The 27,710-nt window shown below is 38.4% G+C and overlaps 2 protein-coding genes across 3 annotated transcripts in view; one reads left to right on the top strand and one right to left on the bottom strand.

The window, feature by feature from the left end:
- B3GALNT2 (beta-1,3-N-acetylgalactosaminyltransferase 2) overlaps nt 1-2,593 on the top strand; it is a 31,079-nt gene extending 28,486 nt beyond the window's left edge. For both annotated transcript variants that reach the window (XM_085055505.1, XM_085055504.1), the window contains exon 12: nt 8-2,593. In XM_085055505.1, coding sequence (XP_084911631.1) covers nt 8-142 — 135 coding nt within the window. In that variant the 3' untranslated portion in view covers nt 143-2,593. The remainder of the gene's footprint in view (nt 1-7) is intronic.
- On the bottom strand, nt 1,128-27,609 carry TBCE (tubulin folding cofactor E). The gene is made up of 17 exons (XM_085055503.1): nt 27,554-27,609; nt 27,195-27,328; nt 24,293-24,377; nt 16,093-16,285; nt 14,947-15,031; nt 14,175-14,274; nt 12,248-12,350; nt 7,596-7,672; nt 7,230-7,325; nt 6,546-6,610; nt 6,397-6,461; nt 5,760-5,912; nt 4,853-5,006; nt 4,271-4,339; nt 3,134-3,193; nt 1,713-1,804; nt 1,128-1,466 (listed from the first exon to the last, which is right to left on the bottom strand). The coding sequence occupies exons 2-17, from the start codon at nt 27,292-27,294 to the stop codon at nt 1,374-1,376; spliced, it is 1,590 nt and encodes a 529-aa protein (XP_084911629.1). The 5' UTR covers nt 27,295-27,328; nt 27,554-27,609; the 3' UTR covers nt 1,128-1,373.
- Nucleotides 27,610-27,710: the final 101 nt, after the last annotated feature.

Raw genomic sequence — 27,710 nt, 5'->3', positions numbered from 1 at the left:
TTGACAGGATGGTCTCTGGTTGTGTGAGAAGACATGTGAGAGTGGCATGCTGTCTTCCCCTCAGTACTCCCCCCAGGAACTGGGAGAGCTCTGGAGATTAAAGGAACTGTGTGGAGATCCATGTAGATGTGAGGAAAGATGATGGACTTGCCTTGGAAAACAGGGTAGTGTATAATGATCATGGAAAAGTGTATATTTGGATTCATTCCTGGATTAATAAGAAATATTAAGGTACCTTTTAATGTTGGGTTTCAACTAAGGTATGACAATATTTGCACATCCCTTTTGATAATTACAAGTGGACTGATACTATTCATTTTCTATAGTATAGATGTTGATCTGACAAGAACCAAAATGTTCAAGATTAAAAAGAATCCTTTTTATATAAAGTCAAAGACCTACTTGTAATTAATAAATGCACATAAGAATGCCAACCAGCCTGTCTTTTGTAAATCAAAGCACTACTGATTTAACTCAGTATAGGGCCATACTAGGATTCCTTGGAGAGTTGTGCTCAGCACCAGGGCAGCTGGTAAGTCTTGCTGTAGCAGGTTCTGTGCTGTCTGAGGGGTTGCCCTCATCTGTGCAGGGATGAGGACAGCAGTGGGGGCCAGGATTTATGATTAGTTTGTTTATACCACTGTCATTTTAGATAAAAACAAAATCAAAGTTTGCTTATACCAAATCTTCAAGTACTGCAAACTTGGCCTGATTAGGAGGGATTTCTGAGAGCTTACTGCATTACTAGATAGGAATCTGGGGTTACACAAGTGGAAATAAAGATTGAGGAACAGCACACTAAAGATTGTAAAATAAATAGCAATGCCTTGCAGTGTGCTGAGAACTTACTTATACTATGGTATGTTAACACTGTATGATAGAGGAAAGGTCTGTCAGATTTTGACCTTAATCATCTAAGGCTGTGTAGAACTTCTAAAATTACTACTGGGTTTTGTTCAATTTTAAGGTCATTGGATGTAGGTGAAAGCAAAGGGCAAGTAGCCTCCCAGTGCAGCACTAATCTTGTCTTGCAAGCAAAGTGATCACAACTAAACCCTGTACCTGGTTCAGTAAAACAAATTGTCACTGCTGCAGGGGGGAGGCAGTATAAAATCTTGGCAAAAGGGTTACCTTGAGTTTTATTTAATGGAAGCATTTAAGCACTATTTGGTATCTCCTCAGTAAGACAAAAGAGCAGATGTTGTCATGGAGGCTGACGATCAAGTTGAGGAACTGAAAGTACAATTGTATAGCCCTCTGGTGCCACGTGTGAAACTCATATTCACCTGTATGTGTGTTCAGGCACAGACTGTCCATGTGTCTGTCTCTCCTCTGCAGTTCAGCTTTTCCTTCAGTCCAGCAAGAGTCCCTTCTTACCACCGTACTAACACACAGTCTCCACTTTCTATTGAGTAAAACTGCAAAGGCTTTAAGTCATTGTCTAGTTCAACTTCTTTTCCTTCCAGCTAGAATAAGAAAGCAAAAAAAACCTAATCAGACTTCATCTGAAATCCCTTCATGTAAACAAAATACCAGACAGTTGCAATCAGGGAGAATCTATCATATTACAGGAATGAAATTAGGTCCTAAATTATAGCATGAAGACAGCCCTCCTGAAGTGAAATTAATTTCTTTAGATAGTATTTTAGAACATGCTATTGCCCTTCAGCAGCATGAAGTATTCTGTTGTTGAGTACCCATTTTTAACTCACTTTAGAACTTTCGTAGGACAGTTTCAGTTCTGAACCAGGAATTTTAAACAGGCGATACAGCAGTCCTTTGACCTTCTGAATAGTCATAGACTCTGTCAAGGGAAGACAAAGAAAAGTTGTAAGAAAAATGCTGCTGCCATTGAGCTGTAGCAAAGTACCAGTGTTTCACTTTACTTGCTTGTAGCAACAGTGAAAGGCTGTATTGCTGCTTCAGTTCTAACACTGCAATAATGTCTTTGGTACCTGAAACCATATCTGCTATTGTCAAATGGAAAATGGTTTAATCTGTGGTGGATTGGGCAGGATGTGCTACTACAGTTTAGGAGCTTTGATCCCATATACCAAATTAAAATGTTACGGCTTCATACCTTTTTTGAGTTTGTATTTCTACATGCTAAACTAAGTGACCTTTGGGACACACACCAGTCAGGTTCTGACTACTTGCATCTGGCAACTGTTCCTTGCAGTTTTCATTACCAGGAATTGGCTTTCCCAGCACAAGTAAGCAAATGGCACTGTGGAACTAGTGACATTCTTAGGAATGGTATTGCGTTATTAGTCCCAAACAAATTGTCAGCAGAGCTGTTTATATTATGAAGTCAGTTATAGGAAGGGATATTTTTTGTAATGGATCTTGAATGAGTAGATGTAGTTTGTTCCAGAGGCGATACCTGTGTTTGCAATAGATAAACTGAGTATTTTGGTTGAACTTTCACTTCTTTTGAAGCTTTATCTAAAGGCACAGCAATAGCGAGTTATTCCTGTAATACCACACATTGTACTTAGACAAATATTTTTCTATCAAACATTTTTGTAAAAGCTGTATCTATCTGATTTTATGCAACTTGTGATAATAAATGTGATTTTTATTTTAGAATAAAGCGTGAGTATGTCTTTTCTCTCAGACTTCATTCTGACACATCTTTCCAAAACTTCAACTTAATTTAGAATGGTCTTATTCATCCTAGTCTCACTACAGACACCAAGACTTCAAGACAAATTTGATAGAGGTCAGAGCTAGATTTCTAACTTCATGTATTAAACACCAGACCTCAATATCTAGATTTACACACAATGTGGCTGCCTCTTAAGACTTCACATTCTGGTTACTTGGTTAACACACCCACCAGATTTCATCCCTATTAATTGGTCTTTAATTGCCTCAGACACATTAATCATGAAACCAGCTGCAGAGGTCATAAGGCAAGCATCAACTTTCCATCTTCAGTCTGGAATTAAAGTAATAGGAAGGCCAGAAAAAAACGACTTTTTCAAACAATTTCTGCCTTTGTCATTTCTTTATATGACAGAGGAAAAAGCTTCAAGAGGGGACAAAGACAGAGGCAGCTGCCATTCTTTAATACAATTATTTGAGAAGGAGGTACAAAACAGCTGCTTTAACATAAGCCAGGACTTCTTACCTGGGAGCTTTTTCTCTACTGGCTTCTGTTCGGGTTTCTCAGGACACTTAATTGTCAAAGCTTAAGGAAGAAGGGTGAGGCATTAGTAAAAAAACAATAAGCCCCGTTCTGGTAGAAGCATAGTCTTTCTAGTCTGTTTTTATTACAAATTGTTTCCCTTAGCTCAGCCTGGTCTCTTAAAAAATTCGGATGTAGCCTGCATCTGAGCAGTTAAGATAGCATTTAGTCATTATCTGAAAAATAAAGTAACATTTAAAATTTTTTGTATTTTATGTTTATTAAAATAACTAAGTTTTTATTCATCGTTGGTAAATCGTTGTGGAAGTGATTCCCTAATGCTTAAAGATAGGATTTTTTTGTCAAAAGGAGTATTTACCTAAAAATGCTTACATTGTATTTCATTTTTTAAAAATAACCTGCAGTAGAATGGAAATTGCTTATTCAGTTTAAAACAGGCTTTTAGTCCTCTCAAAAGCACCATACAAAGACTTTTCAAGGACATTGTTAGCCTAATTATTTTCCAGAGATTAAAAGACTTATCCTTAAAAAAAGGTTTATATTATGTCTAGCCAACAAGATTCCTTGTTCTATTTAGTCTTCCACCTAAATGCATTAGAATGTAATGCTTTAAAATACTATTTTGCTCAGGGAGTAGAAAGTTTCAGTTCTTCTATCAACTGGGAAGCACAGCTACATAAATTTGCAAGTCCAGGATGTAACCTAGACAAAAATATGTAGACAGCCCCAAATACCAAAGTTACCTATATTTTTCTTTCTTTATCCTAAAGTTAAGAAGTTATAAAAAAGATAATATCAGTAAACAGTGCAGCTGTTGAGATTAAAACCTCAGATATCTTCTGTAAAGAAGCCATTCACACTGTCAGAATGGAGTATCAATCACCTCTAATCTCCATTAAATCTCAATTAAGAAAATAATTTGGCTTGGGTTGAGGTGGGAAATGAGAGAGAGTACACGGAAGCAGGGATCCAGTCAAACTCACTGATACAGTTCAGAAAAGAAGAATTACAAGCTAGAACTTTTGAACATTTTGTTCTCCATGTACACCTAGGAGACACTAAGCTTATAAAATATTCTAAATGCAGAAGGAACAATTATGACCATTTCTGGCCTCTTACTCAGAAGCTGATTTTTCAGAGTCAAAGGCTGTCGTCCCTTCAGTTCTCCTTCTTCAGGTGCTCCATATTCTGTTGGAAGAAAAGTGTATGTAGAACCCTTCAAATATATAAAAAACTCAAGACCTGAGAGCACTGTGGTGTAGGACCACCCAGGAGTTCCCTTGGCACAGATGTGGTAGCTCCTGCACTGCACAGTGCTCCAGACACAAACCTTGTTCAGCTGCTCCAGCATTCAGGACCTGGGGGTCCTGCTTAACATTCCCACTCAAAGAGCTGCATGGTGGAGAGAGCTCCTGCCTGCTCAGCAGTAGAGAGGTGGGGCAGCTGCTCACAGGTGTTGGGATCTCCAAGGCAGGGAGCCCAAATTCCTGAGGCAGTGGTGCCCCAAAGGGTGCAGTGCTGTGCAGCCACCCCACAGCAGCAAAAGCCGGCTGGCACACAGGCCTGCCAGTGGAGGGCCTTTCCTAAGGCTGTAGCAGCATGGGAAAAGCATCAAGGGCAAGAGAAATTAAAGACAGACCAAACCAGTGTTGCCACAATGCCAGAAGTGAGAAAATGCTATTGTACTGTACGTGTACTTACTAAGACAGAGTGCTGGGTATCTGGGATGGGCAGCAAGAAATTCTTCACTTGGTTTGTTTTTCTCTGGGTTCCAATGCCCGCCAGCCTCTAACCAGTCCTTTCCAAATATTTTGCGATAATCAAGCTCTGCTCCTCTTCTTTCAGCAGGAAGGATCTGTACTGACACAGGAATGGCACATAATATAATTATATAACTTTCCAGAGAATAAAATCTAATCAATGTAGATTAGATCAAGACCAAGGCACTGACTCCTTGGTCTTACTTGGTGTTCAGGATGTTTTAAAGCTACCAAGAATCTTGCAGACCACATCTCCCAATACTGACTGATCCACATATTTAGTACATTTTAGAGGCATTAAGAATCTTACAGCCCCTATGTCTGTGTATTGACTGAGCCATAAATGAATATCTAAGCAAAGATTTTGCTGTATATGATGACCCAAGGATGTTTTTTTAGCAATGGATCAGACACTGCTTCAGTTCTCCTTTATGATAAACATTTGCTGAAAGTATGATTTGGTTTAGATAATTGTATTTCCCTATTGCAGAAGGCAAATGTTGGTATTGCTGTCACTGAAACAGATCTGGTAAGTGCTGCTTTTAGTATTTTTTTATTAAGAGTATGGTTTTTGTTAAGAGTCATGCAACTTCAACACAGCTTGAGCACTGGGAAGAAAACACCATTGATCCACCTCGTCCAAGTCCCCACTGAGTTAGCAATGCTCACAAAGAGAGCTCAGTCTTGTAGCCCTACTGACTGCCCCACTGCCAAGGGGATGGACTAGCTGGCACTTCACTCTTCTGCACCCACACAATCAGTAACTTTAAAAGAAACTGAAAACGATTCCTCAGGCAGTCATTCAATGTTTTTGCCAGACTCATGCAATTTGTTGAAATATCACGTACCTCACAGTTGTTCAGAACCTCCAGCTGACTTATCTTGGCAATTATGAGCTGTATCAGGGTCTCTGGGTTCTTCTCTGTGTCCATGAAGGGGTTATTGTTACACTGCAGTGCCCGCAAACTTGGCAGTTTATCAAGCTCATTGATAGATGACCACTGAAATGGAAGGGAAAACTCTTTTTAGGAAACATAAAACATAACTTAATTTCAGAACAATACCTGATAACACTGACTTTTCCTGAACAACAAACATGACTGGAAATACTCTTTTTATCATCAGAACCAAGTACTTGGATCCTGTTCATTTAGCTAAGGAAAGGACTGCACTACATTTAATTAAAAAACAAAACAAAAGAAGGAATTAGTCAGAATTTCAGATCATTAGAATTCTAGGCGAGGAATTATGAGGTAGCAGGGGATGTGTGTAGCTGCCATAACATAAATGTGTTTAACTGCCAGGTTAAGAAATGTTTTTACATTTTTAAATTATGCCTCTGTGTTGATCAAAATCTTCAATAGTTATTTCAGAATCTTATACATACAATCAAAGAAAATTTAAAGCAAACTTCAAGTTACTTTTAAGCAAAGATACATTTACTTACAAAATAAAAAATTGTGAAACGATCACAATCTAACATACCTGTGATATTTTATTGTCGTTTATTGCAAGGCGTTTTAGTGAAGGAAACATTTTAGTCTTGCATCCTAGGAAAAGAGTAACAAGAAAACAGTGAAAACTTTAAAGAAACAGAATTTTAAAACTATAAATAAATTAGTTCTTTTACATACCAAATCCAGCATCAGGAAAATGTATGAAAGATATCCCAGTGTTCCTAAGTATTAGCTGTTCTAATCTGAAATGTAATAGATACAATGATCACTGTATGTGGCACAGGAAGCTCTTTCCAAAGAAATACATCCTAAATTTTTTTTCTTTATTTAATAAAGATCTGCAACTTTTGTCGTGGTGCATCAAATCACTGGCAAATGAAAATCAGCCTCACAGACAGTACCCAGACTTCAGCAGTGTTCAGGGAATAATATTTGCAGCGAGCAAGTGCAACAATTTCAAGCTTTCAGAATGGGCCCTGGATTTAATGTGTGTGATTTTTCAAATATTTTTTTAAAATAGCTTGTGGCTATTGAAAATCATGGCTGCTATTTCAGTGTACAGCAGAAGATGGTAATTCCACAAATTAGCAAAATGTGGTAAATCGCTTTCATTTCATAAGTGTATAATGAAGACCTAATAACAAACAGCTTAAGAATGTGTTATTATACAACAAAAGCAAGATTATATTAAAATAGCTCAACTAAATAATGCAATTACTCTCCTCAAGAGGGCAAAATGCTTCTACTTCAAGATCTCATGAATCATTCATGCAACATCAATACTATCATATTTCAGTCGACAAAGACTATGGAGATGAATATTCAGGACAAAGAATTTCCAGCAAAATTGTTTACAGCTACCTGGGGAGCTGTGCTATTAGATGCAGCTGATTTCCATCCAGTAACTGGTTGTCTGAAAGGTCTAACAACTTCAGGGTCTGCAGAACATTATCAGGCCTGATACATTAGAGGAAAAAAAAAAAACCAAAAACACAAACACAAAACATTTAAAGTTATTGGCCAATGAAAACAGTATTTTCCTAAGTATATAATTGCATGCATGCAGTTGTGCACATTTATAAATGTTTTGTAGTACATCATGTGAAGTTTCCTTCAATTATTTTCCAGTTTTGTCGTGGTAACGTAAATGTTGCAGGAATGTAACTTTATGTACTATGCAACTTCATGGTACATCAGTCACTAACAACTGACTGACATGTTACTCACCTTTCCAAAACTGTAATATTATTAGAAGAAAGGTACAACTCTTCAAGTACTGGCCATCCTTGAGCACAAAGAAGAACCTAAGAGCAAAACTTTATTTAATATAACAAAAGATGGGAAAAAATATTTCAGAAATTATACTTCATGCAAATTTGCTCTGAACGTGCTCAAAACAAGCTGTAGCTCCCAAAACCATAGAAATTATTATTAAGGATTTCCTAGTCTTCCCTTTCTTCCAGATGGCTCTCCTGTGCCTGGATCCACCAGCATAGATGACATCAAAAGGGTTCTGCAGTCACAGGACTTACAGTCCCAGGCTTGAGGCCACCCTGGCAGCTGAAACTGTGTGACCTGGAAACTGAATTAATTTATTCAGTGAGTTGGAGTGACCAGGTTTTCGCTCTGAGGAGGTGAGGAAATGGCTGTAAAACTATATATGTGCAGAAGTTCCAGAATCAGCTAACATATACATCTCATCAGGTCTGACAGAATATTTTTAATATTTTAATTTATCACAGTTTGAAGCCTTCTCTGTCATGGGAGTGTGCCAGCCCATAAACCCACTAAAAGCCAAGAATTACATTAATTCAACACATATCTTGAACTTTTCAAGTTCTCTAAAGAAAATAAATTAATTCCAAAAGGACTACAAATTGAACAAAGATAGTTTTATTTTAGATCTTATGCCCTGAAATTGCATAAAAGATAGTATTTTACTTTACACAAATTTTTTGTTTGAGAACATTTACAGGAGGTAAGCAAACTTTTAAAAATAAACACTTATTACAAAGCGATATAAATTGCTGGCATAAAATAGTTTTGTATGCAATGGTGAAAATGTCCAAAATTGTGCAGTTTTAGCACATGGATTTCCATAAGCATTGTAACTGATTGCTTTTCTACAAATTTGTGCCTGCAAGTGGCAAATTATTCTTTTCACTGAGCTTTTTTTCTAGTATGTATTCTCCAGAGTCAAATTAAGTGTGAGCTCATCCTGCTACTCCTTCTTTGGCTGGGAAATTTACAGGGGCTTTTTCATCCATCTACATTCCTGTTTTAAGGGAATTAGTAGATAATAAATTATTTTTAAGCCCCCATCTCTTTTCAAAATGTGATTGCAACTGACTAAGGTATTCAAAGCTTCTGAAATGCAAGAACACAGACATACAGATGCACAGCACAGTCACTGAAAGCTTGTTTTAACAGGAGGTTACAAAGGCTACAAGCAGTAGAGTTCAGAGATCTGGACAGCCCAACACAGTTGGTTTTGTGCATAGCTGACCACTTCTCCTATAAACATCCCTCTCCTCGGCATCATTCTCTCTGTTAAAGCTGCCCAAATCCATCCAGCTGCATGTCTAGGTAACTGTCTCATAATAAATAACATACCAAGGGTAAACACTGACATCTCAAGAGGCAGACTCTGGTTTGGAGCTCAACTGCTTCACACCCAAAAATATGGAACATCAACCTGCTGCCATATCTCTAACACACAAAGACTTACAAACTCAGATATAACGACATTTCCTGTTCCAAAGCAAGAGCAGGAAACACGAATATTTTATCTCTTAATCTGATAGTGTTTTCCCATGTCAACAAGACAGACCAAAACAGTTATCTATTGGTGATGAAGAAGCATGACAAGAAACCTGCACAGTCAAGAGAAATGAGGTGCATGTTCAGTAACAGAGATTCCCCCACAACAGCCCTGCATTGTGATGGATGGATGGAACAGAAAAACTACACAAAACTGAAGTATCAGAAGACTTTTCAATAGGCTGACCAAATGACTAGAAAACTGACAAATCATAGGTCACAACACAGTTCTAAGAAACTCAGATTTCCAAATTTTCAGCTACTGGTTTAAACAGCTTCCACAGAAACAAAAGTTCACAGATCTGACACAGAATGAGCTCTCAGGAAAGACTGGGGGCTCATTGTGGACAGCTGATGGGGAGGCTGTAACAAATAGCCACAGACGCTCAGAAACAGAAGAATGGGCTTGCAAGAGCTATTGCAAAAGAAATAAAGATGAGAACAATAAACAACTGTGACCAAGTCCATGATGTTCCTGTATTTTTGGTCTGTTTATCCCAGGAAGCAAGCAATATAATTGGGCACAAAGCTGCTAAACAAGAATCAAAACCAAGAAACACAGAATAGCTGTTCTCAGTTACTTTCATATAAAATATTGGGACATCAAATGAAATTATGAGGCAGCAATATCAGAACCCAAAAAAGGTTAAATTGATGTTAAAAGATATGTATAGCAAAATTTTCAAATGGGTTCTTAATACAGTTAGATAAACCATGAAACAAAAAAAATCTACAAATATTAATTAAATAGAGCTATAGAGTCTTGAGCTCACACAATTCCAGATTATTTTCCAAGAAGCTCTTACCATGTGCTTACCCTTTGCCTAGAATTTTTCCCAACTACCTGCTTCTACTTGCTAGTGTCAGAAGCATGATCCTGCACTTCTGTTCTAACCCAGATTTTTCTTTTACCCTGTGTAATAGTAGATTATATTATAAATATAAAATCTTACTTTGAGAACAGAATGACAAATATAACATTATGATTTAAATGCTGAATAAGAAAGAAAAAGTTTTGGAGCCATAAATACAAAATCATTACACTCAAATGATTAATTCAATTTCTAAGTCATTGGCTGTTAACTGTAAGTTATTTTACAGGACATTTTTCTCCCTTGAAGGTTGTATGTTATGTTTTGAACAATCAATCAACAATTATACAGTAATAAGCTCCTTTACTGATATACTAATAATCTCAGAAGTATTTAGATATATGCAAATAATAAACAAGTGAAAGAATTATTTTTGAAAACTGATGCTCAAGGCAGGTGAATGTGGAGCTATGTATTATTGCATAACAGTTAAGCATGTCCCTCTCCTGTGAAAAATACTTCAAAACAAAGGAACAAATTAAAAAAATCGAAGTCTTCTCTTCTGTAACTATTCCAATACTATATATTCTTACATATGACAGCAAGTTGTTTTGAAATGCTGGTCACCATTGAATTGTTTTAATTTTAATTAAAGTATTCCTAGGACTTTTAGACTTTGCTTATATTCCTAATACAATCAGTGTATTTCTGTTTTGAATGGATTATATTCATTATTATTTTCTATTTAAAAGTTGACTTTTCAAGTAATTCCCCTTAGAGCTTAAGCAGTAACATTTTTAAGTGGTTTGTTCACAGACTGCTGATGTCATGTACATTCCTTTATCTTTCCCCTTTGGTTTGGCTGCCCTGGAATACCACTTTCAAGGACAGGCTTATGTCTCCCAACTCACAGTGAAGGAATTGGAACAAATATAAAACAGATTTGGAACCAAAGATGTGTTTATGGTCAATGATAAATCATCAGCTAAAGCAGAGTTTCAAAAACAAATGCAAAAGCTGCATCATTTTAAACTGCTCTGACTAAGCTGCAGTTTAGTTATACTGGAGAAAACTCTAATCTGCCTGCAGCAATGGCCCCAACCAGCCTTTAGGTCACCCCATGGAGGGATGGAGGACAGCTGCTGGCAGGTGCCAGCATTTTAAACATCACAATGCACAGATTTACTCTGATGAGCACTAGATGACATTTAAAGTGTTTGTAGCCACTCAGCTCTTCCATTCCCTTCACCATTCATACTGCAACTGCAATGGAAGATTGTCAGCTATCCTACCATAAATCCCATGGGCAGTTTAGGAGACCAGTGAATGGACACTAAACAAAAACACAGCAGTGACCTTCCTCTAGCCCTGCTGTAAGACCAGAGAATGAACAAGCTTGCTTCTACCCAAGCCCCAGTTTTGGTAAGTGCTCATTTATTGGATAGTGGCTGGCAGCCAAAATCTGAAAAGTCATGAAATTTTACAATGCAGTACTACAAAATCTGACCCTGGGAAATCCAAATAATAGTCTGGAATTTATAAGCAACATGACACTACTGAGATGCACTTCCTAAGCCCCATCTCTGAGAAAAAGCCCACTGCTAAATACAGTTGACAGCAGGACTTCATTCCTAATAAGACATCATACTAGGGGAGAGCCATTTAAATGTTTTATGTGCATGTTTCAGTGCCTGAAACAAGCCAGGGCTTTGTTTATTCTGTGCTCTGTGCTGCCAATAACCAAGCATTGTGTAGTTCAAGAACCATCAGTATGGGCAAAGACACTAACCCAATCTCCTGCTGATGCAAAGTGATGCCAAAACAAGAATTTCTTATAATAAGGAAATATTTTCTTTCCATTTGCATTTGTTCTATTGCATGCATGAAATAGAACAAATAGAAAGTAAAGGTAAATCTTCAACAACTACAAGGAACCAAAAGGTTTTCACTTAGACGAACTTTGGGACACAAAGCTATATTAGACTCCAATTGCTTTATTTTGATTTGGCAATTTACAGAAGCAAATGAAGTAAAATGTCTCTTATTAGACTCCTATGCCAATATTACTTCCTACATTATGTAGGAAACACATTAGTTAATATGTAACTAATACAGTTACCCAACAGCACCTTTTCCAAGGATGATTAGATTTCAGCAGAATAATATGATGCACAAACTTTTATTGTGCTTTCCTTGCCTCAGAAACCTAACAATATTAAATTAAAAAGAATCAGGAAAGGTTATTACCTCTGTCCATGTTATTTGAGTTTGATTAAGTGCCAGAATCTTCAAGTTTGAAAATCCACTGGATATAAAAGTTGATGTAGATGGAAATCTCATTTTGTTTTCACTGCATAAAAAGAATAATTATTTGCATAATGAATAATCACATTTAAGTCACTAGTTTGGAATTACACAGTAAAGAAATAAAAAACTTTACATCCCCAAAAAATTAGAATCATTGCCAAGATGTCACATATTTTTAAATATAATAAAATAGATTTCTAGTTATATTCAAACATACTCTTTCCTAATTTACTCTCCTGCTTCAGGAATGCATATTTATTCAAGAATGCATATTTCATTAATCTGTGGCCTCTTTCCCTTCTGCTAAATTTTGAACATGAAAAGAATGACTTTCATTAATACTAAATGAAACAAAGCCAGAATTTGGGATTAAACTCCTTAATGTTGACTGAAAATAAAGAGCCTATATGACTATCCAGACCCAAGTAAAACAAAAGTATATAAAATCCACTCTGAATAGTTACCCAGGTATCACTAAAAAAAGAAAAAAAAAAGATAAAAATATTCTCAAATCTGCAGTCTTCAAATCAGTTTTCATTACTCACCCCCAAAGAGAAGATTTTATTTCTTTCCTAAGGCCTAATCTACCTGCATATTCTCATAAAAATCTCTCAGTGTAGTTTATAGTTACATACTTATGGGTAAAATTTCCACATAGAGAGCTGGTGGATGGTTAATCACTTTTATTCTTCTTCCAACATTCCATGCACACACAAAAAAACCCAGTAACAGATTTACCTTCTAATCTTCCTTTTTTAAAGCAAACAGAAGGTCAAAACAATAAAAAACTAATTCAGGCGATGCCAGTTTGCAGTCATAAGCATCATATTCCAGCATCAATCCCATTTTCTTTTCCATTTTTTTCACAAATAACTTCTGAAAACCCTTCAGTCTAGAGTACACTTCTCAGCATTGAAAGACTGAAAACATTATTTTGTGTGAATTAAAATAATTCTCTGTATTCTCACGCACATTGATAACAATAAATCATTATATGCTCTAGGCAAAGTTAGATTTACAAGTAGCACCCAGGTTGCAAACAGCTGTTCAGTGCTAAATATTGAAGAAAATTAAATACCTACAACTATTTTAAAAATACACTTTTGTCATATTAATGATAAGAATAAATAAAAAACCTGGTGGTTTAGGCTGCTACCTATTTACAAGCTTTAATCCATTGTGTTATTTCAGACCAGAAAATTACTGTGGCATGTGCCAGTTACACTGTTTAGGTGTGTACTGAAATTTTCTTTCTTTTGAAATGATTTTGTGAATTTTTTTGTTTCAATAGAACTGGAGCTTTATTTGACATCCTCCTTCCTTTTCCAACGTCATCATTGTACAAGGGATTTTCCCCTAGATCTGTCACCATGATCTTACCAGTTTCTAATCAGCATCATTTTAGGACAGAAATAGACTGGGTTTTGGGATAATTAAGGTTTGCTTAAAGCATTATGGATAATTAAGTTTGGATAATTAACTTAATTATGGACAATTAAGTTAACAGTTGGTTAAACAAAAGTGGGCTCCTAAACACAGATTTGCCTGAGCAGTCAGAATATATCAACAATAATAAAAAACAAAGGTAAAGTCTTAAAAGTTTGAAGAAAATGTTACCCAGAACTTAGTTTTACACAGATGCTGAACACTTAGGGTTCTAGTCTTTTCTTGAATACAGATGTCTGAAAAATATAGCCAACACAGCAGTTGAGAACAATATTTAAAACACAAAAGAAAGTATTTAAGAACTTAACTCCCATTAAATGAGTCTTGTTGTATCCAGTTACATTTAGAAAGCTGAACTCTAAGCCTCTTAATCTTTGTCCCTACCCCAAAGGAAGAGAAACCCAAATATGAATAGTAATACCTAACATTAAGTGTTTCCAGATTTTGAACTTGAGAAGCAATAGTTGTTACTGTCTCCCAAGATGATATCAGATTTTTTGATAGGTTTATATGCCTCATATCTGAAATTTCACGTTAAGAAAAAGGAAACTTATCTCAACACTGAACTTCCTTTTTTCAGAAATTATAATTAGGGTTTGGTTTTGAATCAAATAAAGAGAAATAGGTTACACTAAGGGATGCTACTGCTTAGTTACAGCAAATCTTATTTTGATTTGTCATATAGAAATAGCTTATAGTTTAATAAAAGAGCTTAACTATACAAATCCTAAAATGGATTAATTTCTGGACTGACAGGAACTCTTACAAATGAACAAATAATAACTGCTTTGTAATTTTGTAACACTGCCACAACATGCAGTGCATTAAACACATTATTTGTTATATACTGGAAATCTCTGGTGTCTGTAGAACATATCAGTTCTACTTCTATGGCGTTATCTATTCTAGGAAATTAAAAAAAAAAACTCATTGCTGGAACCTTCTGAAACTGCAGTCACAGAAGCAACCTATGACAGTACTTCTATTTTTATCCACAATTTGCATTTCCTCTCAAAAATTGCAGGCATCTGACTTTATAACATTGCATTAAACTTCTAAATATAAACTTCAGTTTTAAGGTTTTTTTTAAATAAAAGGATACAATTATCATGAAGTGAATTGAAGTGAACACTTGGAATGCTAAAGTATGTACTCTATTAGTGGTATCATGCAATATAGCAAATAAAGGATACTGGCACACGTTCTGCTGATTTCTTCTTCCTGACCAGCATGGCTCACTGCACACTCACGCACTGAGATATCCACCAGTTTGTTCAGCTGTCTACATGAGAAAGAACATTCCATTAAGTAATCTCCAAACAGAAATAAGTATGTTATATAAATGCCTGGTTGTTACAACTACATAGCAACTTTCTCATGCATACCTCTCCTTTGGAATTAGCTATGTGCTGATTACTACACTGCAGTGTCATTCACACTTGAGAACAGACACATCTCTATTTTTTGCCTTTACATCACTACTACAAAATTAGTCTGGTTGAACCACAGTTCCCACACCCCCCAAAAAATCCACATCCAACTGAAATAAAGAGTGATAAAACAGATTAAATATAGATGTGCAAATTGGAATTTAATTAGAAGTTCTGAGTTAAAAAGGTTTCTTGCAATACTTTTCGCAAGAGCTCCAGAGTTATTTGGGCATTCTTTGCATCACTTATCAGAAGTATTTTTGACTGCTTAGTGTGTTATGGGAGACAAAGGGAGATCAGTTATGGAATATCAGCTCAGAAGGAGACTGCCACCTACTGAACTAATACATCTCTACTGCTGAAGGCCATTAGAACTGCAAGCTATTACACATCATTAAGTTACTTCCTTTCTTACCCTTCTAGGTACATGAACCTGATGTGAACTGATTGAAACACGTCTTCACTAGCTGTGCAGTGACTTTCTGCCTTTCCTCTCTTAGTTATGAAGTCATTAGTGATATGAATAATTAAAGATTAAAAAGTACTGCACAATATTAAGAAAACATTAAAATACACCTATTTTAAAAAGACTTTGCATGTGTATGATGACTGTCAGTATCATGACAATTCATCTCTTATTCCTCACCAGATATCATCACCTGCTACTTTATGAAACCAGAATGAGGATTGTGAGCACTTAAACAGGACATAATCCCAGGTCCTATTTGTAAAACATGTAAATTATGAAGCCACAATCGGAATATTTCTTGTCTTTTCCACCTTAGTGCAGCCTAGCTTGCTTTTAGATACATAAGACTTTTATTTGTATGGTAGTCACTTTCTTACAGTTGAAATACTGCTTGACTAATCAATCACTAATAATGAATCTTAGATTTTCATATATTTCACTTGCCTTTGCTGTTCTGCAACAGAATCCATGCCAACAAATTCCACAGCCTTCGTTCCAAATATGACTGTATTCCCTGTTCCATACTGAACTTCTTGCTTATCACTCAATCCATACCGATCCTTTACTGCAGTAAGAAAATCTACTCCAAAATTTGCCTTGTTTGGCCTGATGAACGATCCTCCTTTAGGATGCCTAGAACAGAGCAGCCAGGAAAAGTTGAAATATAAAAAGTTATCATAACAATGAATAATTAATTACTATTTAAAAAAAAATGCTGAGAACCAAAGCAGTCAAAAGGCAATTCTACAGGCTAATTGTAAACATCAATATTCCCAGCAAGCCAGGTAAGACTTTCAAAGTATCTTTGATAGTACTTGATATAAGTTCACATTGTGAGATACCATGAGAACTGGAGAACCACCTCTCCAAAATGTACCTACACATCAAAATTACAGTCTCAGTGCCATTATTAAAAATAACTGCTCTGTTATTTCCAAACTCATTATGTAACCAGGTTCTCCAGAAAAAGAAGTTTCTACCTACAGACAGACACAAAGTCACCTAAATCATACAATAAATATGTCCAGAGTCCTACCAAAGCCTAAGGACTACACAATAGTGATTGCTACATTCCACTTGACTTGCATAATCCACTTGTAATTCTAAGACAAAACAACTTTGTCCTTCCATTCACACAAATGACACAACATACAAATTGTAGCACTCAGAACTCTTATACAAACTCAAACTTTCAAAAATCCTGACACCAACTAGGCAACAATTTTGAATATTCAACAGAAATATCCAACTAATCATGTATGGTCAACACAGTCTTATGAAGTTTCTTGGGTTTTTTTGAGCACTGAAAAAACTTTGTTGCATTTTTGCTTCTTGCCATGCAATTGTTTTGACATTTTCTATCAAAGTTAGCAAGGAAACACAGTATCCAGGAAGAAGGAGCAGAGACAAGTTATGGAAATGTATCACAAAGCAGATGAGGATGTGACAGGAGCATCAGCCAGAAAACAGCTGGAAGAAAGTTGGTAGCTATGATTACCTGTCTGCCATCAAGCTGAGAGGAGAACAGGCTTTGGTAGGAAAGTACCCAGGAGGAAGATATCACTTATATAAATAAAACTTCTCAAAACACCATGTAAGTATCAAGTGACTAATTAACAAACCATAATATAAACCAGTGATGCTGCAAAGTTCAAAATTCTCTTAGAGAAAAACCGGTAACTAGAGGCTCTGAATCCTCTGGACCTATTACAAGTACGTGGAATAGCTTGGGCACCATATATTTGCATTTTTGTTAAAAAATCAGTGCTGGAAACTTCCTGCACCAGTTTCATTCATTAACATTTCTACTCTCATATCCTAAAGAAGGACCTGGGTAGAAGCTAGATATTATTTACTTCCAAAATATTTTCAGTCAAGTTTTGTAACGACGAAGTTTAGAGTGCAATGATTACAAAAGAAGGCAAACTCTTAAAGAATGGTTTGTACTTTTCATGTTTATACATGAAATACATTTTTAATATATTGCATTAAAATATTTAATCCAGCATTTTTAATCCAGCAACCTTCTCTTAAGTATTTTCTTCCATTCCTTTGAAATTTTTCATAGCTTGCAAACACTTGACTGATTTAAATCTTGAACTTCCTCAAACATAAAAATGATGTGACTCTTTCTTAATACCTCCTCTTAAAACAGTAAATCACCTTTTCACAACTTGAACTGCAACATCTCTTGCCTGCAAATATATCGCTTCTGCATTTAATTAAGACAAACAGCTTAATAAATGGCAGATACTACAGTATTCTGCTTGGGGCTCTGGAAAAAATCCTTGTACTCCTGTATATCTGTAATTCACACTAGGTCCCGCTGTAAGTTCATTCTGACAACTGTCCAATTTCCTATCACATTGATTCTCCCCATTTTGTCATCATCATCCCTCAGTACTCAATAGTTCTGCTTTCCTCAACCCTCTCACCAGAGCTGATCTAGAACTTCCCATCTGCATCCCTCCACTCATGCCATTTATCCCTGGCATAGCCAAGACCTTTGGGACTCTCCATCATCATATCCATTTCTGCCCCCTCAGGTCACCACTTCTATTGGCATCTCCCTCCTCATTTTCTGTGCAGGAGACAGTTCTATCCTTAGGGGAAAAAAAAAAAAAAGCAGAGGAACCTTGCTACCCTGTGCCTGGTCATTTAAAGCTACAGGAATATTTTAGTGTATTTACCTCTCAAGACCCTTCTTTTCTTTGTCTTGATCTCAAGATCATAGGTTTTTTTCTCTCTTGTTGCTATCACTTCCCATTACTCTGCATGCTATTATATACCTAATGTATATTTAAATCCATTCCACAGCCTAAGCCTCTTTTGCGGTTCCAGTCTATTTCTTTGATCTACTTTTTCAGGAACTGTTACAAAGGACAGGAAAGTAAACTGCAATAAGAACCTATTTTCAAGCAAAATTATTGTATATTCAAGGAGAGAGGTCACTGTAACTTGTTTTCCCTAAAACACACTGCCTGTATTAACTTTCACACTAAGGCATATGAACTGTACAAGTTCTATGTACATATCAAACAAATGATGTACAGCACCTGGATTAATGCAAAATCACACCTATTACCCAGTCTCCACAGCTGGAAACTAAATAGATAAATCCTAATCCAAAGAGACATGCAGCATGCATATCAAGAGATGGAAGAATCTGTGAACTACTGATCAACCTGACTTAACCTGAACACTCAGAAGTCTGAGAACAGGGATTTTGCTCCCATGTGTACAAAATGTCTTGCAGCCAGGACAAAACACTGTGTGGAAATAAAGTGGTAGAAGATACAGCCCAATTTTCTTAAGGAGGAAAAGTGGAATATACCCAAGTGGGGCTCTGGCAACCAGCTGGCTCTAGTTAATACTGGCACTTCCTTCTGACTTTTAGAATAGAGAGATTGACCCCAATCTCAGAAGTCATCTTGTAGGATACTTCCTATTCATGATTCAGTAGCCTGAAGCATACAGCCCACCTGCTGGCATGCCCAGGACACTTCAAAGACATTCATTAAAATTTAGATAGCTATCAGCTTCCACTGAATAAAGAGGAAATTTGGCATCATTCTTTGCTAATGTAAAACAAAGTCTTGGCACTGCTCATCATTACAGGTACATGATGCCTCTTTCTGTGCTAGGGAAATATCACACACACACACACACTTGTCAGTGCCTGAAGAATAATGCAGGAGTACATAAATCACAACAGTTACACACTTGTGCTGTCTCACTGCAGAAGCATCTGAGCCATGAAGAGAAATGTCAGCTTTATCAGCCTAGGCAGTAAACATGGATCAAAGGGCTTCTTTGCCCAGTGCTGTCTGTTTGCAATGATCATCTCCAGGCAATTATCATCATGACTGCAGCAAAAGCACTACAAGGCTCATAAGGTGTCATAAAATGGAGCTGCTTGAATCCATGCATGTCTTTTCTACACAGGCTCTGAACAGATCTCTTCCTTCTAGGGGAAGGTGTTCAACAGACCAAACTTCTGTTGGAAGAATCTACACTCTGCAGTAAAGAAAATCCTTTAGGTTTTACGGATTAAAATAATTTAAGTTCTTAAAATCCTTTAAGAACAGACCATGGCACCAAACAATGCTTACAAATGACACCTAACACTAACCTGCCACGGTGTATCAAATTCCTGATGGAACAGCAGAAGCTTTGCAAATGAGCAAGTACTTCAAGTTCTTGAAAGTTTACCTTAGTTAAACAGACATGAAACTTGACTCTGAGCTTTCACAGGAAAGACTGACAGACATCTGCAGCTTTAGATGCTATCTTAAGGTTCTGCTGGTACACAGGACATGTTGGAGCAGTGGTTAGGGACAACCATTTTGTATCAACGCAGCTCTATTAGCAGCAAAGAGCATAAGTTTCTGATGGACAAAACTTCTTAATTGAAACCTTCTCAGGCTAAAAGGAATCTTAGGAATGCATTCTGCCTTTGCAAAATTGAAATCACTTTTTCTTCATGGACATTAAATTTATATTAATATTTTTCCTGTATTTGAAGAGTTTGTGCTCTGGACAGATATTCCTAGAGGTGAAACTGTCATCCTTGAAGGAAAAATTGCCTAATTTAATATAAACATGGCTGAGGGAGCTGGGGGTGTCTAGCCTGGAGAAAAGAAAGCTAGGGGGGACTTTATCACTCTCTACAACTTCCTGAAAGGAAGGTGTATCCAGGTGGGGGTTGGTCTCTTCTCCCACCTAACAAGTGACAGGATGAGAAGAAATGGTCTCAAGCTGCACCAGGGGAGGTTTAGATGGATATTAGGAAAAATTGCTTCATGGAAAGGGTTGTAAAGAGGAACAGACTGCCCAGGGAAGTGGTGGAGTCATCATTCCTGGAAGTACTCGAAAAACATGTGGTTACAGCCCTTGAGGACATGATTTATTGGTGAACATGGTCGTGGTGCTAAGCTGATGAACTTGATAAAGGGTTTTTCCAAGCTAAACAATTCTTTGATTCTTTTGGGCAGGAACATAAAATTCCAAAACAGTAACATACAATTGGTCACAACAGCTGTCTACACACAGCTTATAAAACTCACTGAAGAAGATAAAACTGATGCCATGGATGACTCAGCATTTCAGGAATACAAGAATACACAAAAGTCCAAGTTCCCACCAGAAGAAAAATTAATACCACAAAGGAGGCAAAAAATGCTACAAAGATCTGGGCAGCAAATGCAATTCTGTCAGGCTGAAAGCATCACAAAAACAAGCTTTTCTGTACTTTCCTCCATTTCTCTGGCCTGCTGTGAAACTCAAACCTGCAAAAAGGGCTTACAGTTCAATACGGTCAATACTTCTACAGGATCTAATGGAATATCAAGATTCCTCTGGAAAGTGATCTGGGAAGAACAAAACATTCTCTAGCAGGGAGAGAACTATGACTCAAAGTACTCTAAATGTGTAACTGAATGTGTGTATTTGCTGCAATAACTGCAGAATGTTACTCCTATCTTGTGATGTAAGCAGAGAAGTATGTCCACCTACTGCTGGAGAACCCACATATCTCCCCCAGCAAAACAGCAGGGATAAAACCAGCTGCTAAATTAGCAGTACTTGTGTAAATGCTCTGTGTGAACAGAATGCCCAAATCTGACTGACAGGAGGGCTAATGAGGAGACAACCCTTCTGCCAGATTAATAGGGGCATGGGGGGATGTGCCACTTGACAGGAACCATAAAAGAAGCCTGAATATCTGTAACTGTAGGGAGGAAGAAGAGGGTACCAGAGCAGCAGTCAAGACCTGGTTTGATGCTGTCAAAAGTCACCACAGCAGCAGCAGCAGCACATCTGTGCCTGTGCCAGACAGAGCTGCCTCCTGCTCAGGTGCCAGGGTGAGCTTGGGCCCAGCAAGGACAGACATGGTGAGGAGCACCAAGTGTCCCACAGCTCAGCGTGCTTGTGTGGCCTCAGCAGTGCTCTCTGCCAGCAGGTGCACTGATAGACTGCAGGAAGCAGCACAAGCACACACAGGCTGGAGCACCCACATATCCCACAGGAATTGTGTGGCTAAGGCACTGGCATTCCCAGGGGAGGAATGCGTGCTTGTAACCCACATCTCCCAGCAGAGCACATTCATAGAGCTGTGTGAATGGGTCTGTGAAATAGGCAAGAACCTATTTGAAAGCATACTCATGTTTCAAAAGCTGTATACATATTTTTACAGTGTTTAAAGGCTTGATTGGTCCTCATTTCTCTTGAAGGACTGTAGAACATAATTTAATTACATTATATACTACTGCAACTGACAGCTAAAATAGTAGCTTCCTCAGTTATTAAGAAATGAGATCCTATTATCAAGGAAAAAAACCCACAAAACCACCACTAGATTGTGCATTGCCATTTCTAGCCAAAACAGGGTTGATGAGCATGCTCATGATGTCAGCATATTTTGAAGTATGGCTGTTTTGTTCTTTTGGTACTCATATTCTTAAGAAGGTCAATTATCACCACACAATATATGACCCAGATAAATGTACCGCCACGAAACATAAAAGTTTAGGTCATATTTTCAAAAAGCTTACTATAAAGAACACATATAGCTGTAAGCAGACCTGATGTCTCAATTAAGGACTAAAAATGATTCTGTGGTAATAAGAATTTCAAATTCAGTTTTATTTTCCTCTTATGATCTTTTTTTCAGTTTTATTTTCCTCTCATGATACTTTTTTCAAATGCCACTCTGAAGGATGTACTTTATTTAAGCAATTATTTTCAAACCTGCATTAAAAAGAAATTCAAAATGTCCTTTCACTACATTTGTTTACAGTACAAGCTACTCAATCAGCTGCTTCAGCTTATCAGGATTTAAGGAGGGAGCAAAGCAGGCTTGTAGGCAAAGGATACTCTTGATAAGGTGTAAGGGGGGAAAATAGGAATTTAATTTTTTTTAATATATATGTATACGTCTACAAAGAGAAATTATTCCCCCCCTAAACAGTAGTAGTAAAGAGCTGACATTTCAAGTTGTGGGAAGATTTTGTTGGGTTTTGGTTTTTTAGCATTCTTTTAGCGTTATTTTAGAATTATTTTTAGCTAAAATAAGGTAACTATTTTTTACTTTAGATTGCCCACAGCTTCACAGTCAATACAAAACCTACAAACATGTCTGCTCACAGGAAGTTATGCCTTTGTGTCATGGGGGGCTGCTAGAGCTACTATGTATTCTCTTAGGACTCCAGAAGGACTTTTTCTGATTGGAAAAAAGCAGAGTACAAAGGAGAGGTATTGTAAGAAACCCATGTTTAAAGACCATGACATTTACATTTGTTATGGGTATTGAGTTTCACTAAAAACATTGATTCTAACATTAAGAATTGAGATTATTATCTGAGATCTCATCTCCTGGAAGCACACTAATGGCTGCTAAAAAACCAGGAGTCTATACACATGCAAATAAATATCATACACACACAAATGTAAAGCAGTCAGATTTCTGAAAAACATTCATAAAATGTTCAATTGCTTTTTCTGTCCTGAGCAAGATTTGGAATGGCCAGCTAATTATTCCTATTTTTTCTCTTACAGCAGAACATAGCTAGCTTCAACTTGGAAACTGCTTCAATTAAATTCAAAGCTGTTAGGAAGCAACTTCCGCAAATACGTTAATTTACAAGACAAGGTTACTCTAAACCCATAATTTCCAATTCTTTAGCTGAAAAAAAAATCCAGCAATGTTGAATTTTTTTCTTGTATTCAGTGTGTTTATCCTCCTCAAGCCTCGTTCTATTATTATTAGATACAAGGGAAAAAATATTCAGTCCTCACAGCTGGGTGTTTCCTTCTTTATTTATTTTTCTAAAGAATAGATTTTGTTCTCTCGTCTTTCACCACTTCAGTGCTCAGGAACTTACTGAGCTAGCAGCCTGTAGTATTTAGCAGCTACTGATGGCTTTCTTATATGAATTCATCCAGCTACTATTTATCTCACAAACTTTTAGCTATTGCAGTGCCTCCTGACAAAGGAACCAACAACTTGCTACAGTTAATATCAACCCTAGACTCCTGTATTCTGCAATTTCAAACATGTTAAGTGCTCGAATCTTTACATCTAAAAGTAATGCATGCATATACTTAAAAACCCCACCCAGCTGCACTTTGTTTGTGCAGAAATGAACATATTTAATGACTCCTTAGTGATACAAATATAACCCAAATCATTAACAGGAACTTGGCATTTTTCCATAACAAGATACATGCAAGTCACCTTAAGTCCAAATCTAAACTGTATTTGAGACAGTTAATATGGACTGATACTTCACTTCAGAATCACCTAATGAAGGTCAGTAGGAAATATTGACTTCCTAACTAAAGTAGAAGGTCTAAAACCTACTAACAATAATATTAATAACATCCAAAAGTACCATTTTATGACACATCTCTGGAAACAAGACTTGTATTTTCTAAGTATTTACTATATTCTAATACCTGTAACTGGATTAATAACAATGCAAGAGCCTCTACGGATTAACTAGCCACAGCCCTCAGAATTATGATCCTTTTAATACTGGCCAGCTGATAACAGACAGGTTTACCCTAAAAATTGCCAAAGAGCCTTTTCCCATGACCATTTCACCACCACACATGACATGACAAGGCTGTGAATCAACTCACCTGCACTTAAAATACTGTGTTCCTTCATAGCTGCCATCATGCTTTCCTCTCTGAGGATCATCCCATTCCACGCCCAGCCAAGTTCCTGAAAAAAAGGGTAGATATGTTTTCAAATTTATGGCATCATATCCATTGAAATCATGGTTGGAAGGAACCTCTGAAGCTCAGCTAGCCTAACCTCCTCTCTCAAAGCAGATTATCACCAGCACTAACACAAGTCAGTCATGTAAATTGTTACCTAACCAGATCTTGAAAATTTCCAAGGAGAGAGATTCCAACACATCTGGCAAGCATATTCCAGTGCTGCATTACTTCTGAAATGGAGAAGTTTCTTCTGCTGTGGCCATTGTCCTTTCTTATATAATCTAGTACTAGTAAGAAGAATTATGCTGTGCCATCTTTTAATTCTCTGTCAAACAGCTGCAGGAAGCCATGTCACTTCTCTTCACCACATTAACCAAGCCCAAATCCCTCAACCTCTTCACAACATGTGTATGGTTTGTGCCCTTAATCACCCTGGCAGTCCTCCAAGACTTCTGAAGAGAGATCTTTGAGATCCTCTCGAATTTATCTGCATCCCTCTTGAACTGGAGTGGTCCCACACCAGATACATTACTCCAAGTGTAACCTTGTCAAGAACCTCTGCCCCCAGAGAGCGATAACAGCTGCCTTTAACTTGCAGGATGTGTTCAGCACTTCCCTCTAAGGTAACCTAGTACAATATGTATCTTTGCTTGTTACAAGGGATCACTGTTGGCTCACATCCATGACAGTATCCAGTTTAACCCCCAAGCCCTTTACAACAGACTCTGTGAGCTGCTAGTACTTCCTAGTCCATATTACATGAGGAAATTTATCCTTCTTGAATCTCTTGGGCTCAACCCAAAAGTTCATGAAGCTTGATCTGGATTGCAATTCTAACTTGTATCACAGAAGCCATTTGAGGGTGACCACTGTTCATCACCCAAGTCCCTGATGAATATGTGAAACAACACAGACTGCAGCATTTACTTTTGTAGTACTCACTCATTACCTGATATCAAGTGATTAATTACTTTTCCACTTGACAACTTTCAACTACTTAACAGTCCATTCATCTACCTGGCATTTCTTCAGCTTCCAAATAAGATTCTTTATGGAGACACTGTTAAAAGACTTATTACAGTCAAGGAATATTACCTCCCTTACTCCCTCTTTGCTCACATTCACAGTCATCGTATTACATATCATCATAGAAGGTAATTACATTTGCCAAGCACAACTCGTTCTTCTTTACGAGAATCAAATATTCCCAACTACCATCCTGTCTTTCATAGGCTTGGAAATGGATTCCAAGGAAACATGCTACATGATCTTTCCAGAAACTGAAGTGAGGCCAACAAGTCTGCAGTTCCTGGTCATCCTTCTTGCCTCTTCTAGAACGGTATGCAAGGCTAGTCTTCTTCCAAGAATCAGCAGTCTCCCCACAAATTTGAATATGTATGGTGGGTTGATCCAGGCTAGATACCAGATGCCCATCCAAAGCCACTCTGTCACTCCCCTCCTCAACTGGACAGAGAAGAGAGAATATAACAAAAGGCTCATGAGCTAAGGACAGGAAGAGATCTCTCACTGATTACTGTAATGGACGAAACAGACTTCACTTGAGGAAAGTACCTGAATTTATTACCAATCAAAATCAAAGTAGAATGATGAGAGTAAAACAAATCTTAAAAATATCTGCACCCCAGCCCTCACTCCTTCCTGGGCTCTATCTCCTCCCCACCAGTAGTGCAGGGGTATGGAGAATGGGGTTACAGGCAGTTCATCACACCTAATTTCTGCTGCTTCCTCCTCAAAGGGAGAAGTCCCTCCCCTACTCCAGTGCAGGGTTCCTCCCATGGAAGACAGTCCTCCATGAACTTGTCCAGTGTAAGTCCTCCCTGTGGGCTACAGTATACTTCCTTTGGAACTGCTCCAGTGTGGAACCCTTTTTTCAGGGGATGTAGTCCTTCAGGACAATGCTACTCCAGCATGGGTCTCCCACAGGGTCACAAGTCCTAGGAAGAAACCTGCTACAGCAGAGTTCTTCTCTCTGTAGGTCCACAGGTCTGCCAGGAACATGCTCTGATGTGGGCTTCCAATAGCCACCACTTTCTTTCAGGCATCCACCTCTGTGTGTCTCCTCCATGGGCTGCAGGCGGATCTCTGCACTCCTGTTGACCCCCATGGTCTGCCAGGGGAACAGCCTCAGTAGGTCTGCAGGGGAATCTCTGCTCTGGCAGAGGTATGGAGCACCTCCTTCCCCTCCTTCTTCGTGGACCTTGGTGTCTGCAGGGCTGTTCCTCTCACATAATCTCACTCAGCTCTTCTCTGACCACAATTACTTGGTGCAATGAGTTTGTTTTCCTTCCCATCCTTAAAGATGGTGTCACCAAGGTACTCCTACCATTGCTGATGGGTTCAGCCTTCACCATCGGCAGGTCCATCCTGGAGCTGGCTAGCATCAGTTCTGTCGGACACGGAGAAAGCTTCTGGCAGCTTCTCACAGATGCCACCCCTGTAGCCCCTGCCACTGTCAGACCCTTGTCATGCAAACCCAATAAGTTATCACAGGAGCAGCTTGTCTGGTGATTTGCTGCTGCTTCCTTCCCCAGTTACACCAGCACAGAGATCAGGGAACAGACTGTGAAGTACTTCTTACACTCCTTTGGACAACTCTGACTTCTTAAAAAAACCCCAAACACCCAATAACTCACACAGATTAGAAGCTGCCGTATTTACACCAGAACAATGAGGGAAAATAAATTTGTAAATTACCTCGCTCTATTTGACAATGTTGGGGTTTTTAATTAAGAAGAACATGAACAGAACCTCGAGAACAACCATTACACGGGAAGATTATTGCTTTTGTGCCACTCACCTGCTGTAGTAGACACGCTGCCCACGTAGCGCACAGTCCCATAGTCGGTGCCACACGAGACCCGCCGGCCCACAGCATCGGGAGGCACCTCGGCAGCCATCCCGGGACAGCAGGAGTGCGGGCTGCTCCCGGAGCTGCAGGGACAGGAGAAACGCCCTGAACACACGCGCAAGCCGCTGCTCTCACAACGCCCCTACCCTGAGCTGCTCTTTTGCCGCCCGGCTGCGCGCCGGACTCCCTCCCGGCGCTACCCGCCGCCGCTCCCACGTCCCGTCCCGTCCCGTCCCGTCCCGTCCCGTCCCCGCTCCCGCAGCAGCCTCTTTCGGCCCCCCACGCGCGGGGCCACGGGCGCGGGTCACCTGCCTGGCGGGGGATTCGCCGCTGCCCCACTTCCGCCCTGCGCCGCCCGGCACCCGCCGCCACGCCCCGCCTGCGCTCTCGGCGCGCTCCTATTGGCCAAGAGCACCCCGGGCCGCCGTGCCCTGGCTCGCTATTGGCCCATTCCCGCCTCTTACC

This window comes from Lichenostomus cassidix, chromosome 3 (assembly GCF_008360975.1).
Source record: "Lichenostomus cassidix isolate B80296 chromosome 3, HeHo_3.0, whole genome shotgun sequence".
NCBI lineage: Eukaryota > Metazoa > Chordata > Aves > Passeriformes > Meliphagidae > Lichenostomus > Lichenostomus cassidix.
Note: the sequence above shows the minus strand (reverse complement) of the source record. Positions and strands in the feature narration are given on the sequence as shown.